Raw genomic sequence first — 16424 nt, forward strand, 5'->3', positions numbered from 1 at the left:
ACGACTTGTGTATCAATTTAAAGAATCATCCCTACCCCATTCCGTCTCGCTGGTTTCAACAGGTTAATTCGGCACTGGGCGGATTCCTGTGGGAGGGTGGGTCAGTCAGGGTTGCGCTAGAGACATGCTTTCGGTCCACAAACGTGGGGGGCCTTGCCACATCTGATATACTCTCGTACTATCAAGCCGCGCATCTTCTGGTCCTCAATGACTGATGGTACGGGGACAGGGGGGATCCAGCATATACTGTTGAGAGCCACCTGATGGATTCGTCGTCCATCCATATCCTTCTGTACTCGGCACCGCTTAGGCGGAATCTTCCATCCGCTACGCAAGTGATCTCCGTCTGGCGGCAGGCGCTGCGCCAGATGGGATGGTGGAACGTCCTTACTCGGCAGATCCCCCTTTGGCACAATAGTCGCTTGCCCCAATTGCTGACCCTCAAAGGTTTTGGTGGGTGGGATGCCATAGGAATCTCCACCTTGGGGGATGTGATGTCAGGCGATATCTTGAAGTCGTTCCAAGATCTGCAGAATGACTTTGGGATGCCTCGCACTCAATTCTTTCGCTTTCTCCAACTCCGACATGCACTGACGGTTGTATGACATTACAAGGCATGATTTTACTACGCATGCCTTACATCGCAAGTTTTACAACGCATGCTGTTACAATGCATAGTGTTGAGGGGTGCTGGATAGTGAATAGTTTAATTTACTATTCCAACTCCAGTCCCCGTGGATAGTAGGGAAGGTGTTGGATAGTAAATTAAATCTATTCCCTATCCTAGAGCGCCCCCCAGCACAATGCGTTGTAATGACATGTGTTGTAAAACTTGCGATGTAAAGGCATGCGTCGTAAAAGTTGCGTTGAAAAGGATGTTCCCCTGCACTGACACCATACCTGACGGACATGGACACCCTTCCAGACTTTAGCCCACTTGAAGCCCAGATGTTTATGGGGGAACTGCCGGACAAAAAGCTGTCCCGTATATACCAGTCCCTGGTGCGGCGCTGTTCCTTGGACCTACAGAGGTTGCGGGAGGCGTGGGTGGGGGCTGTTGGGGAATTAGAGGAGGAAGACTGGAGGAGGCCCTGGCAAGCCCCAGGGGGGCGGCTATTTCCACACGTCTGAGACTTATACAATTCAAATACCTTCACCGCACATACTTCACCAGTGAGCGCCTGTGGAAGGCGGGTATGATAGGGTCCCCCGAGTGCCTGCGATGTGGCTCTGAGGTAGACACACTCCTGCACACAACATGGGATTGCCCGGCGCTGCATAGGTTCTGGACCGGGGTCTTTCGATGTTTATCAGAAGTATTGGCATGGGAACTTTCCAGGGAACCAAAATTGGCTTTGTTGCATGTTATGGTGGGGGTTGGAGGCAATCGATATAAACGTCACCTATTGTTGCTGGGTTTGACCTTGGCCAAACAGGACATAGCTAGACCTTGGAAGGCGCCTCTGGCCGCCTGGAGGAATGGTATGGACTTCTGTATGGGGTTGGAGCAGCCTGTCTTCCTAGCCAGGGGGTGCCCCCGTAAGCACTTCCGGATTTGGAAAAGGTGGGCGGACTACAGGGGGCTGGATCTTGACACACCCCCGGAAAACGACTCCACTCTGACATTTTAATCACTAGGGAGTGCTGGAGCACGTTGGTAGTGCTCTGACGGTTTTGGCATATGATCATTGTTTCTCTTATTGGTCTCAGTAAACTGGTACATGGTAGCAGCGCAACCCGGGGGTGGGGGGGTGTTGGGGGTGGGGGGTGTTTGTATCATATGAAAATGTCTGACACTGCTGTGCCTGTTTCACTGATGTATGAAACAGAACCCGGTGACCGGGGCTTTGCATTTATATTTATGCAGACTAATAAAAAGTTTTTTGAAAAAAGTAAGAACCTCCTGCTGTAAAATCAGTAAGTGGTCCTCTGAACACCCACCCTGGCAAGGAGGGTAAGGAGGTGGGAACTCAAAAAGGGAAGGGCGTACCCATTCTCTACAAGATTCAAGACCCAACGATCGGACGTGATCAGTCTCCAATCTTGTAGAAAGTGGGACACCTACCTCCAACCGGACCAACATGTTCTAAGATGGGGGATGTAGAACTGCTTTCCTGTGGAACCAACGGTGGCAGGAGGGGAGGTAGAGGAGGAGGAAGATGATGGCTGACGATTCGCTCCCCTGTGGCCTCTTATTTTTTCCTCTGTATGATTTATACAAGGGATTTTGTTGCTGGCTCTGCTGAGATTGTTGTCGGCCACGAAAGGAAGCAGATCTCCCAAAGCCTTGATACCTTTTGTAGCCATAGCCTCTTGACTGCCCTTCGAAGCCTGGATTCTTGCAGTAGCCCTGCTGTCTTTAAAACGCTCCAAGGCAGAGTCCGCCATTGAACCAAAGAGCTTTGAGCCATCAAAAGGAAGATCCAACAATGTCGCCTGGACGTCAGCAGAGAAGCCCGAAGATCTGAGCCAAGCCTGCCTCCTTGTTGCCACAGAAGATCCCATAACACGTGCCACAGAGTCAGCGGTATCCATGCCTGACTGAATCACCTGACGTGCTGCGGTTTGAGAATCCAAAAGGACCTCCAAGAAATTGGCACGATCCTCCTCAGGCAACTTAGGAGCCAATTGAACAACAGAGTCCATCAATGCATGGATGTATCTTCTTAAAAGACAAGTTTCATTTGTGAATTTTAAAGCCATACTGGCCGAAGAAATCCCCTTTTTCGCAGCTTGCTCCATTTTCTTTGAATCCCTGTCACCCAAAATGGTAGGGAATGTACCAGAAGACTGTTTTGAACAAGAAACCTGGACAACTAGGCTCTCAGGCGTCTGGTGAAAGGACAAGAACACCAGATCATTAGGTGCAGGCCTGTACCTCCTTGAGGTAGCTCTAGATACAGCCGGAGCAGACAAAGGTTTCTGCCAAACCTCCAGAATTGGTTCTGTTAATGCTTCTGTAAAAAGAAGCAGAGGCTAGAAGTTGAAGAAGGATTATTCAAAACCTCTGTTAAAATGTTAGACTTTATCTCTGCAGTAGGAAGTTTAAGACCCAATAAATCAGCAGCCTTCCTTATCACCACATGGTGTGGAGCAATGTCACTTGCAGAAGGCAGGTTATACTCAGGGGAAGTATCTAGGCCACTAGCTTCCTGAAGGCCTTCAAACTCATTTACAGAGTCCACAATTTCACCTTCCTCCTGACCCTGTAAATACTCCTCCTCCTCGAGTAATCTCTGTGCCTCTCTACTGGAGAGATATTTAGGCAACGGTGTTGATGGAGCCACACGCGGCACCGGAGAAGACAACAACGGCGTCTATGGAGGAGCCTCTGCTTCGTTCCTTGACATCGATCGAACTCGAGGCGGTGCCGACTCAGTTGCAGAAGGAGTCCAGAAAGCCGGAGTAGAGGTTCTCGGCAACGGGAAATGCCAAGCCTGAGTCGACAGCATAAATGGCATGAAAGGAGCCTGGGGATGGTATTAAGAAACACCCAGGTTAAAAGCCAAGGGTCCCACGGGCCGGAAGGCACACCGGATGGAGTCGAGGATCTGTCAAACATGCCAAACATAGCATTTAGAAAATGAGATGAATCAGTCCCAGGAGCAGGAAAAGAAGGATAAAGATCCGTACCTTCCTGGAGGGGAGACACCTGAGGCGGAACAGAAGCCTGCGGAACCGGGGTCGGTGCCCACACAGGTGAGATTCACGGACTGGAGGGGACTCACCAAGAGCCGGTGAAGTCACTGGAGTCGGAGAATCTTCATGATGAGATGAAGCATCGTAAGCTGGCGCCGCTGGTTTAGGAGATGGTACTGGCGTCGCTTCAGGAGAAGGAGAGATGAAATCCTTCCTTTAAGGTCATTCAGCTGGCATCGGCGACCTCGACCTCGTCTTCGACCTCGGAACTTTTGACTTCGAAGAACGATGACGCGAGGTATGTCTCTTCCTGGACTTCTAATGCTTCTTCGACCTCGAAGTGTGTGAAGATGAAGACTTCGCCCTCTTCCTACCTCTCTTCTCCTTTTTAGCTTTGGCCGTGAACAACTTGGCCTCATGTTCCTTGATCGCCTTCGGGTTCATCTTCCTACAACTTCGGCACTCCTCGACATTGTGGTCCCAAGGAAGGCACCAAAGGCAGTCGTCGTGCGAGTCCGTAATAGACTTGTGATCGCCACATTCTCTACAAGGTTTGAAACCTGTCTTCTTTGAAGTAGCCATTTCTGAGAGAAACAGATACAAAGGTACAACGTTTTTTCTCTCTATGAAAATGGAGCGCCCTAGAAAAACCGTTAGCGTCGACGGTGCGGGTAAAAAGGGAACTGACGTCAGCACGCCGACGAGGTCCTTTTATGGCTCCAGTGAAGTTACGCAGTGTCGCGTGCAGAGCCGGTCCATTGTGACATACTCATTGGCTTGGGGAGAGCTAGGAAAGAATTTCCCGTGGAATGCTGGCACAGGGGGTATTCAAAAGGTGAGGAATCCACAGGCAGAATTAGCCATCAGAATAATCAGTGCTACGTCAGGTATGAATTCTGCTACGGGAAGCACAACAAGAGCTTGTTGCTTTTTTCTGTCATGACACAAGCCACCGAGAGCTCGATTATGCAAGGACTGCTGAGTGGTCGCTCCCCTGCCTCCCTGGCGTACTGTGGTATCGTTGTTCCGCTTTTATCCTGATTAACTGCCTGCAGTCTGCCCTGCTTGCCGCTTTGCTTAAATTACATTTTTAAAGCGCAATTGTCTTTGTTTAAGCATTTTAATTGTATTAGCGCATTTCGCCCCAAGCGCTCCGCTCCGCTGACCCCTCCGCTGCCATTTTGGTTGTTGTTGTCCTCCTCCGTGACCCGCCCCGCCTCCCAGCTGTGGCGCCCTCCCACTGCCTAGATACAGCGCTCCGTGTCCTGAACGCGCTGTGACTCGCTTCGCTCTCCAGCTGAGTGGTCGCTCCCCTGCCTCCCTGGCGTACTGTGGTATCGTTGTTCCGCTTTTATCCTGATCAACTGCCTGCAGTCTGCCCTGCTTGCCGCTTTGCTTAAATTACATTTTTAAAGCGCAATTGTCTTTGTTTAAGCATTTTAATTGTATTAGCGCATTTCGCCCCAAGCGCTCCGCTCCGCTGACCCCTCCGCTGCCATTTTGGTTGTTGTTGTCCTCCTCCGTGACCCGCCCCGCCTCCCAGCTGAGACGCCCTCCCACTGCCTAGATACAGCGCTCCGTGTCCTGAACGCGCTGTGACTCGCTTCGCTCTCCAGCTGAGTGGTCGCTCCCCTGCCTCCCTGGCGTACTGTGGTATCGTTGTTCCGCTTTTATCCTGATTAACTGCCTGCAGTCTGCCCTGCTTGCCGCTTTGCTTAAATTACATTTTTAAAGCGCAATTGTCTTTGTTTAAGCATTTTAATTGTATTAGCGCATTTCGCCCCAAGCGCTCCGCTCCGCTGACCCCTCCGCTGCCATTTTGGTTGTTGTTGTCCTCCTCCGTGACCCGCCCCGCCTCCCAGCTGAGACGCCCTCCCACTGCCTAGATACAGCGCTCCGTGTCCTGAACGCGCTGTGACTCGCTTCGCTCTCCAGCTGAGTGGTCACTCCCCTGCCTCCCTGGCGTACTGTGGTATCGTTGTTCCGCTTTTATCCTGATTAACTGCCTGCAGTCTGCCCTGCTTGCCGCTTTGCTTAAATTACATTTTTAAAGCGCAATTGTCTTTGTTTAAGCATTTTAATTGTATTAGCGCATTTCGCCCCAAGCGCTCCGCTCCGCTGACCCCTCCGCTGCCATTTTGGTTGTTGTTGTCCTCCTCCGTGACCCGCCCCGCCTCCCAGCTGAGACGCCCTCGCCCCTCCCCCTTCACTATCCATATATGACAGATGTTTTCGCGCGCAGCGTTTACGCGCAGCGACCGCGCCCAATCCGCGCCAAAGGTAAGCCCGTCTACGCCCGTCCGCGCCTGGACCGCGCCCAGCACCATACCCCCTGCCCCTCGCGCTTCCCAGCCCTCCCGCATTGCCTACGATGCCGCCGCCCTCCTAGCCCTTAACCCCGGTCGCGCCCCCAACTGCGTCCAAGCCGCTCCTGGACACACCCATGGACCTTTCTCCTGCTACTCCTGCAAATTCAGCGGCACCGACAACATCTCCGCTACGATCACACCACAGACTCTCGACCCCAACCACCTTCAATGCATCCTTCTCAACACCCGATCGGTCCACAGACACGCCATCGACCTATGGAATCTACTAGACACCATCTCTCCAGACGTCGCCTTCCTAACAGAAACATGGATGAACGCTTCTTCCGCCCCAGACATCACCATTGCCATCCCTGAAGATTATAAGATCACACGCAAGGACCGTACCGGCCACACAGGAGGAGGAATCGCTATCGTCCATAAAAAATCAATCCGCATCTCAACCAGCTCTGACGCCAACTCCGAACACCTTCACTTCCAGATCCACATCGACCCCAAGACCACACTCAGAGGCACCCTCCTCTACAGGCCACCAGGACCCCACGCAAATTTCAGTGAAGACATCACGGACTTCATCACTCCACACGCGCTCCCCTCCAAAGATTACATCCTTCTGGGAGACCTCAACTTTCACATTGAAAAGAACAACGACCGCAACACCACCACCCTCTTGGACAACCTCGCCAACCTCGGACTTAAACAACTGGTCACCTCCCCCACCCACATCGCAGGTCACACTCTCGACCCCATCTTCACCTCCAGCAACCATGTCTCATTCAGCCACACTACGGATCTCCTCTGGACTGACCACAGCTGCGTTCACTTCACCTACAACAAGCCGAAACCCACCAACCACCTCCAACCAACTCTGCAAAGAAACTGTAACAAAATCACCATCGACCAGATCTCCTCATCGCTCCTTCTAAACACCCCAGCCCACTCTTCTAACCCAGACCAAGCCGCCGCCAACTTCACCCTATGGTTATCCAACACCACCGACATCCTAGCACCACTGAAAAAACGTCAAAGCAAACCTGGCAGCAAGAAGGCCTCATGGTTCAACAATGATCTTAAGAAGTCCAAGAAACTCTGCCGCTCCCTTGAGAAGGCCTGGAAAAAAGACCCAACCACTAGCACCAAAGACGCCTTCAAAAACGCCACCCGCACACACCACCAACTAATCCGAAAAGCCAAGAAAACAGCATTCAAGGATCGACTAGACAACAACGCCCACAACAGCAAGGAACTTTTCAATATCGTCAAGGAATTCACCAACCCCTCGGCCAACTCCAATGACATCACCCCCTCTCAAGCCCTCTGCGACTCCCTGGCTTTATTCTTCCACAACAAAATCGCAGACATCCACAACAGCTTCGACAACCAACCCGGAGACCAACCCACCCAACCATATGCTGGACATTCTCCCCCCTTGAACACCCTCAACGAATGGAATCCAATCTCCACTGAGGACACCATCCGCCTGATGAACTCCATCCACTCAGGATCCCTCACAGACCCATGTCCTCACCACATCTTCAACAAAGCTGACTCCTTCATAGCACCGCACCTCCGAGACGTCATCAACTGCTCCTTCAACTCCGCCACCTTCCCGGAGAGCTGGAAACACGCTGAACTCACCGCCCTTCTGAAAAAACCCACAGCGGACCCCAACGAACTCAAAATTACCGCCCCATATCGCTCCTTCCTTTCCCGGCCAAAGTCATCGAGAAAGCTGTCAACAACCAACTCGCCGCTTTCCTCGAAGCCAACAAATCCCTCGACTCCTCACAATCTGGCTTCCGAGCAAAACACAGCACGGAGACCGCCCTCATCGCAGCAACAGACGACATTCGAACTCTACTGGACAATGGAGACACAGTCGCCCTCATCCTCCTCGACCTCTCTGCAGCCTTCAACACAGTCTGCCACAGCACCCTTTTACAACGCCTTAGAAACATCGGAATACAAGGAAAAGCATTGGAATGGATCACCTCGTTCCTCACCGGAAGAACCCAGAGAGTCCGCCTTCCACCATTCAAGTCCGAGGCTACTGAAGTCATCTGTGGTGTACCACAAGGATCCTCACTCAGTCCCACCCTCTTCAACGTATACATGAGCCCCCTTGCGGCCATCGCTCGCCAACACAATCTCAACATAATCTCCTACGCAGATGACACTCAACTGATCCTTTCTCTCACCAATGACCCCAGCACCGCCAAAACCAACCTACACGAAGGAATGAAAGAAGTTGCCGAATGGATGAAACACAGCCGTCTGAAGCTGAACTCAGATAAAACAGAAGTCCTCATCTTAGGTACATCCCCCTCTGCATGGGACGACTCTTGGTGGCCAGTAGCCCTTGGCAAAGCTCCCATCCCGACAGACCACGCACGGAACCTAGGCGTTATCCTGGATTCTTCACTCTCAATGAACAGACAAGTCAGTGCCGTATCCTCATCCTGCTTCAACATTCTTCGCATGCTCAAAAAAACATTTCGCTGGATCCCCACCGAAACCAGAAAAACAGTCACCCATGCTCTGGTCACGAGCCGACTGGACTACGGAAACACCCTCTACGCAGGTACTACCGCTAAAATCCAGAAGAAACTCCAACGAATCCAAAACGCCTCAGCCAGGATCATACTAGACATTCCGCGTAACGAACACATCTCTGGCCACCTGAAAGACCTCCACTGGCTGCCCGTCGATAAGAGGATCACTTTCCGACTGCTGACCCACGCACACAAATCACTCTACGACATTGGACCAGAATGCTTCAACTCTCGACTGTCCTTCTACACCCCCTCCCGCCAACTACGCTCTTCCAGCCAAGCCCTCGCCACTGTACCCCGCATCAACAAGACCACTATGGGAGGAAGATCCTTCTCATACCTTGCGGCTAAAACATGGAACTCACTCCCCACTTACCTTCGCCTTACCCAGAACCACCTAGCATTCAGAAAGCAACTTAAAACGTGGATATTTGACAAGTAATCCTCCTCCCTTCCCTAAGTGCCTTGAAACCCTCTGGGTATGTAGTGCACTATATAAATTCTTTGACTTGACTTGACTTGACTTCCAATAGTGGCAGTAAGTTACTTTGCTTAGCACATTTTAGGTTGGCTACTTTATCCCCCACCTCTGAATCCTTTCCTCAAATCCGTAAACCTTTGAAATACAACCAGGATGCCACAATAGGGGACTCTGAAAACTCTTTAACTTCGTGTGTGCACCAAGTTGGGTCAGAATATATGTTTATATCACACAAAGGTATTAACCACTTGTCAGACGTGTTTAACATTCAAGCTTCTAGGCGCTTGGCTTGCCTTTACTGAACTGGAAATGCAAGGAGTCAGGCTTGCTTGATTGCTGCGTCATTCTTCTGCAAAGAACCCATATATATTGCTGGTCGAGAGACTCTGTATCTGTATGATTGGTAGGTGAATCAACCGTTCCAAGTTCCAGCTTTTGTTTGTCTTACACCACTAATGGGATAATTACAAAAAATAATAAACAAACTCAACTTGAGTAGGTTTGTGTATTTTTACAGCTCATAGATGTGTTAGCTTACTTTCAAACTTATATCACCGAAATTCAGAACCCATTTGAGCATGACAAAGGGAATGGGTGGAAACAGATTTGACCATTTCCTTCAGAAATCTAAATATAATTGGTGACTTAAAGAGGAATATCTAGCCTGGGTGTATAGGATGTCAACAGGGCTGACATGTACCCCTTGACAATGCATACCATACCAGCGTTGCCAGGCATGACAGAGCGCAAATAGGGGCTGGAAAAGATGGTTGGGTTGGAAAAGATCCCAAAATCTGTTTATCAAACGAAGAGTCTTGTAATACAATGCTCTCCAGGGATGGATGATCAGACAAGAAAGGAGCATTTCCTGGTGCTCTGTATCGTTTTGCTGCAAAGCCATTCACAGGTGAGATGTGGGTATGCCCCATGTGTCCTTGATAGGCTCCATCAGAGAGTGATTGAAAGGTAGGAATTGTTCTGCTGACGAAGCAGTGGGATGATCTACGTCAAAATGTTCAATTTGAGTTCGCTGATGCAAGAGGCAGTTCTAGCAGTTCACCCGTTTTGTTAAGAACTGAGTGGAAAGTTGCTATTTCCGCCGGGGTTGGTTGAGGGTCTATGTCGATGTCTGGAGCGGTGCCCAGCCTGCTGGCATTTTGCAGTGCTAAATAATCTGCAATGTCTGAAGTGGGCGATGGAAACAAATGTGCCCTGTCACTGCTATTGTATGTGTCCTGATGTTGTGCCTCAAGCATCTTTACAGGGTCAGAATAAATACATAGAGATCATTCATCATTTCCCAATAGAGTTGGTGTCAGCGGTTTCCTTCTACCCTATACTCTTCCTCCTTCATGAGACTCTGAGACTCCCTTTTGGAACGTTGATCTTGATTAGCACCATCAGCAAATCCGGCAGGGGAACAGGAGTCAGCTGAGATGAAGCTATAGATGCTGGTACACATACAACTGGCAAGGATCCCCAGCGCCGGTGTCAGTCCAACTCCAATCGGAACCAGAGTAGTTCCTAAAGGACAGAGGGAAGCGCTGGATAGTTGGAATCGGAGCGGAGTCAAAAGGTACTCCTGAGGGGACCGATACTCACTGAAACATATCCCACATTGCTTGCAGAAGCATGGACAGGAGGGGGCGAGGCTCTCCCAGTGCTGCGAACTCAGGGCAATTCGGCACCAGCATCATGAGTACTATCATCAACAGTGAAGTCAGGGTGGTTCTGGAGCGAAGATCGCCATCGGTGGTCAGAATAGGGCTCCTGAGGTAGAGTTGTATCCACCAACACTGACTTGGATGAAAAAGACTCTGCTGGAGCTGGGGTGGAGTATATTGTGGGGACTTACCCCTCGATTTTCATCGAGGTGACTCAATTTGCTTACTTTTTTGCTTCTATCTTCTTTTCTTTATCTTTGTATAAGATATGGAGAAAGGGGAAGTGCAATTTAGAGTTCAACCATGAAAAACGCAGAGCCTATCGGTTGGCCTGGGTGAAAGCCATGAACATCTTGGCCTCACATTGCTTGTTGGTCTTAGGAAGCAGCTGCAGCACTGACTGCACGATCCGGAAACATGACAGGGACCGAAGAGCCAGAGAGAGTCCTCAAGCAGGTCTGTAGCAGACATGTGCCTCTCGCAGGCCCGACAGGGCTTTACCTCTGAGTTTTAAAGGGGCGACATCTCCAACACTGTTAAACATAAATTACTGGAAGAAATCATTTACACAAATCACAACAAGAGAGAGGGATCTTTTTAAAGGTAGAAGTTGCCTTTTATAACTTTAAACTGTTACAATACTATTTACAAAAAAAAACCTTTTACCGTCTAGTAACTGTATGCAAGAGGGAGACAAAGGGACTTGTCAAAAATGACACAACGCCTCTGTAGCAGTAAGAAACCTAAGATACCGCTCCTTAAGGGCTGACATTTGGCTTGAACTGAACTATATTTTTTGTAGATCATTTTCGAATCCATTGCTTTTAGTTAATTCTACATAGTCCATTGTAAATCTCCGCATTGTAACTCAAAGAGACAGTGTTATATTCTTGGATGCCTTCTATGTTTCAATTTGTGGTTTATATATACTTCTATTTACACTACCTAGTCCCAGGCATAAGCAGTTATACAGCCATCGTAAAGTCAAGGTTATTCTTTTTGAATTTCACTGCAAACTGTATTTGGAAGCAGTTAGTTGTGAGAAATTTGTGTTTGTGCGAACAAAATGTTCTACAGCATATAGTATGTCTCTCCTACCTTGTAATACTTGACGGCGATTTCCGGCCGCTGGGCACGCAGTAAGAATGCTTCTGCCTTCTGGAACTCCTTCTGATCAAAAGAAAAGCGGGCTTGACCCACAAGTACGTCAGCTACACTGTCAGGGTCATGGGCTTCTGCCACGCGTTGGGCTGCATCCCAGTCCTGGTTATGGACGTACCTGCCCAAATCCAGAGAGAAAGAGGGTGAAAGCATTTAAATGAAAGTGGCAAGCTAGCCTAGAGGGAGAGAGGTAGGCTGTCAAAAGGGAGAAAGAGAGAAGTAAAGAAAGAGTGAAAAAGTTAAGGTGAGGAAGATAGACAACATAGACTAATACAAACAGAGAGAATATGAGAAACTTTAAGATGAGGAAATAACAAAGGAGCTGCAAAACAACCATGGGAAAATATGCTGAAGAAGGAAAGACACAGAAAATGATTGAAAGAAATATGGGGGCACAAGGCCAAAATGAATAGGGAGAACTAGAGAAAAGGGGAGAACAATAGGACATTTATAACTTATACAAGGTAAACAGATGAAGGAAAACTGGAAAAAGAGGTACTGAGAAACAGAGACAGCAACATAAAAAGGTAACTGACAGAGAACATTACAAGATGGATCAATAAAATAAGCTCAAAAGGACATACTATAAAAGTAATAACTTTCCTGTAACTGTAGTTCTCCAATTGATATCTTTCATAGATTCACTTGTTTAAATCTTCTCTTATTCAAAGTGGGGGCCTGTGGGACATACTAAGCTGTTTAGAAAATTAGTGAATGTATAGTATCTACTACACCGGATTTAAAACGACCCGCATTTTGGGAGATGAGGTGGAAGGGACACAATCCTTTCAGAGGAGATTTGTAAGCGCATGTGATGCACAGTCATAATAAAAATAGCAACAGGTCAGCCCAAGGAGGGGCACTTTGGAATATAGGTTATTTTTTATATGAGTAGATAGTGCTGAGCAAGAAGGCACGCATCAGCTTATAAATGTCCTGTTGGGTTGAAAGCCGCATTGTGGGAAAAAGGCATAATACTAGCATAGTGACTCCATTAATGGTCCAGCCATACAGTTATGAAGGAGTAGGCAAACAGTTCTATTTTTATGAAAGGAATTACAGGTAAAGGAGTTAAGAAAATCCAGTCTTAGATCGCCCCCGCTACCAACACCAAACATGTTGAATCAGAAGGACACATGACGGCAACATTCCATTTACATATTCAGGCAAAGGGTCAGCCCCCGTGAATGTCATATGATTAATTGGCGACAATACAAATTGCACTCCTTCTCAATCTTCCAGTGGGTCTACTCGAGCTTCAGCGTCTTGTTGTGCGTTAGCCTGGAAATTAGCTAGCATGGTGTCTCAGTTAGTGGTTATAGGGTATATGCATATGAAAATTTCCCAACGTCAGTCCTATATCATGAGGGGGCGCTTAAAATGTTAGAAAAGGTGGATGGAACCGCAGCATCCTCCCTGAGCAGTTTCACACTAGTCACGAAAGAGGAGGTCCTGAAAGGCTTAATTACAGCTAAGTCTGGGTCTCCTATTGATATCTGTCCTCCAAGGATAATGATGTTGCTAGCAGCCAGTTGTGTTCAACCGATCACAGACATCTTCAAGCAGTCTATACTTACTGGTTCTATCCCATCAATATGGAAGGAGGCCTTTGTGAGCCCAATCCTAAAAAAAACCTCGGCGGACCCAGCCACACTTGGAAATTACAGACCGATCTCCTTTTGCCACTTCTTAGTAAAATCTTGGAAGGGATTATCAACCAGCAATTAAGCTCTTATCTCGAGGTAAACCAGCTTCTGGACCCCTCGCAATCAGGCTTTAGGCAAGGGTTTAGTACCGAGATGGCGATCTTAGAAGTAACAGACTCGCTAAGACTAACCGTCGACGCAGGAGGGTCAGCAATCTTAATTTTATTGGATCTCTCCGCAGCCTTCGATACCATCTCGCATTTTAAGCTGGCGGAGAGATTCGTGGATGCAGGGATAAACGGAATGGCACATAAGTGGCTTAACAACTTCCTGTCAGGGAGATTCCAAACAGAGATGTTGGGTCCCTACACATGTAAAAAAAGGCATCTGGGCATAGGGGTCCCGCAGAGCTCCTGCTTAAGCCCCACACTTTGTAATCTGTACATGGCCCCTTTGGCCAGGATTGTGGAGCAGCTAGGCTTTGGAATCGTTTCTTATGCAGACGATACACAGCTGATCTTTATCGGATCGAACCCCATTCTCGATAAAACTCGTTTTGCCAAGGGGATGCTTACCATCGCGAACTGGATGACTGAAAACTATCTCCAGTTGAACCCGGACAAGACTGAGCTGATGTTAGTAGGGAAAGAAACAGATGTCTGGTCAGGTGAATGGTGGCCACAGGAGCTAGGAATTGCACCATCACCTTAAGGAGCAGTAAAAAGTCTGGGATTAAAGCTTGATCAAGCTCTAAACATGAAAACCCAAGTCTTGGAAAGAACAAGCTCATGTTATTATGCCCTTCGACTCGTGAGGAAAATACTACCTTACATTCCGCTCTCCTATCAGAGAACCCTAGTAAAAGCAATGGTCACCTCTCGATTGGACTATGGAAATGCCCTACTTGCGGAAGTCGGGGAGACGTCGGCCAAGCTACAGGTGGTGCAGAATACTGCCGCTAGAATGATCCTTAACCAACCGGCAGGCTCTTCCTCAGCTCCGCTTTTAAGGAAACTGCACTGGCTGACAGTAAAAAAAAGATCATTCTTTAAGATCTGCTGCTTGACATTCAAGGCAGTCAATGAGAATGGCCTGGTGTACCTACGGAATAAATTACGTCAAGTTACAACTGTAGGAGAGTAGGGTCTGCAATCCTATGGTCACCCCCGATTTTTGCTTTTTGCTTCACTGGTTTACGACTTTCCCTGGCTGTGGGCCTGCTAATCAGACCCACAGCCTAGCTGTTCTCTCTCTAAATTGACAAGCATGTACCTTAGGTGCATTTACCGATTGGTACTGGGCCACCTTATCAGTCCCTGTACAGCATACCTTAGGTATCCAGGGCATAGGTGTAGCCAAGGCCTACCAGGGGCTGAAGCATGTATTATGCCACCCTGGCTGGCCATCCAAATCTGACACAACTGGCTGCACGACAGCTGGGGCAAGGTGGTGTAATCACCCTTTGCTTTAGGTATAGTATCTCTATACCTAACCCTAAAATGGACACATATATTCCCATCAGTCACTCCTATGGCAGGCCTTATCAATCCTGAAGGCAGAGTGCTTGGAATTATGTGAGATGGTGCTCTGGCATGAGCTGAGCCCGTTTGCAGCTTGCGGAACCAAGTCCTAATAGGTGTTCCATGATAACACGTACCATATACTCTTAAGTGCATTATAATCCTCACGGTTATTTGCTAACTTTGGTATCGCATTATCAAAACATGTCGAGTAAGGTGTCATACGAATTGGAATACTAACCCCTCGCCAATTCTGGCGACGGGGTTAGCATTCCACCCTTCTAGAGGGACACGACATGTATGTAACTGTGAACCCCGGATAAAGTTAACTCGAGCCTCAGCATCACAAAATGGATGCTGCCACCACAGACACAAGTCTGACCTCCTGCTGCTGGGAGTCCTTCCAGCGAGGGAGGCTTGGACAAAGGGTTTCCTGCCTTGGGAGGTGCTAGCACCACCCCAGGCAGGATTTTGTGTATTAGGTAGGACAGGGCTCAAAGGAATGAGACATGCCTGGGGCACACAAGGTGCCCTGTGCATACACCGGTCAGAACCAGTTCCTGGGGCACTCCAGCCCCAGAGCCGGCGACAGACCGGACAAAGGAAAGGGGGTGTAACCACCCCCCTTCCTGGTCCTACCCAGGGAAGGGACCTAGTCGTAGTGCAGCCCCCCTTTAGCCGGATAAAGGTAGGAGCTGGTCCCATTCCAAATCAGATTAATCTTGACTACTTCCACGAAGAAACTCTTGACCTTCGACCTCCTGATTCCAGAAGACTGAAGAACCTCCCCTATGGTCAGGGAGTGACCATCCTGCTTCGCAGGCACCATCAAGCTCCTGTGCGGTTTGCTGCAAGTCCTTCCATCCCGGAATCCGACGACCCAGCTCGACAAAACCCGGACCTCCAGACCTCTCTGACCTCTACCCACATCCACAGCACAGCTGGGACCCGTGGGTGCGACGAGCAACGTGGAGACGGCCATCTTGAGAAAACCTGCACAGCGCTTCCAGCACGACCGCCGAGGGATCCTCCTGGGGGTTTGAGAAGCCCTACACCGACGCAGCTCCTGCATTAAAGACCAGCCCCCCAGCATCCACGAGATCTGCGTGGGGCCCTTTTGCCTGGTTGCTGCTCTTCCTGTTGTCTGGTCACTCGCCGGCTGGCCTGTGACCTCTGAGACGACGACCCGAAGAATCCGACACTGCTAGTCTGGTCCCCCAGGCTGGCCCTTGCTTCCCTGTGAACGAGAAGCACCCCGGACCCTCCTGGTCCGCACCAGACGCCATCTTTGCTCCACCGCGTGGCTTGCATTTGCCAAGGCCTACTGTCCAGATCGACGATCCGACACCGCCAACAGCAGCTCGTGCCTCCAGCCTGGTCGTGAAGAACAACTCCTGGTCCCCACAGCTGCAGAGAGAAGCGACCCTTCCTTCA

The 16424-nt window shown here is 49.3% G+C and overlaps 1 protein-coding gene across 1 annotated transcript in view; it reads right to left on the reverse strand.

Moving 5' to 3' along the window:
• The window catches only part of IFT172 (intraflagellar transport 172), a 1181874-nt gene that overhangs the window by 342566 nt on the left and 822884 nt on the right, over nucleotides 1-16424 (reverse strand). The window contains exon 33 of the mRNA XM_086928171.1: nucleotides 11762-11942. Within this exon, the coding sequence (XP_086784297.1) occupies nucleotides 11762-11942 (181 nt within the window). The remainder of the gene's footprint in view (nucleotides 1-11761; nucleotides 11943-16424) is intronic.

The sequence above is a fragment of the Lissotriton vulgaris genome, chromosome 6 (genome assembly GCF_964263255.1).
Source record: "Lissotriton vulgaris chromosome 6, aLisVul1.2, whole genome shotgun sequence".
In the NCBI taxonomy this organism is placed as follows: domain Eukaryota; kingdom Metazoa; phylum Chordata; class Amphibia; order Caudata; family Salamandridae; genus Lissotriton; species Lissotriton vulgaris.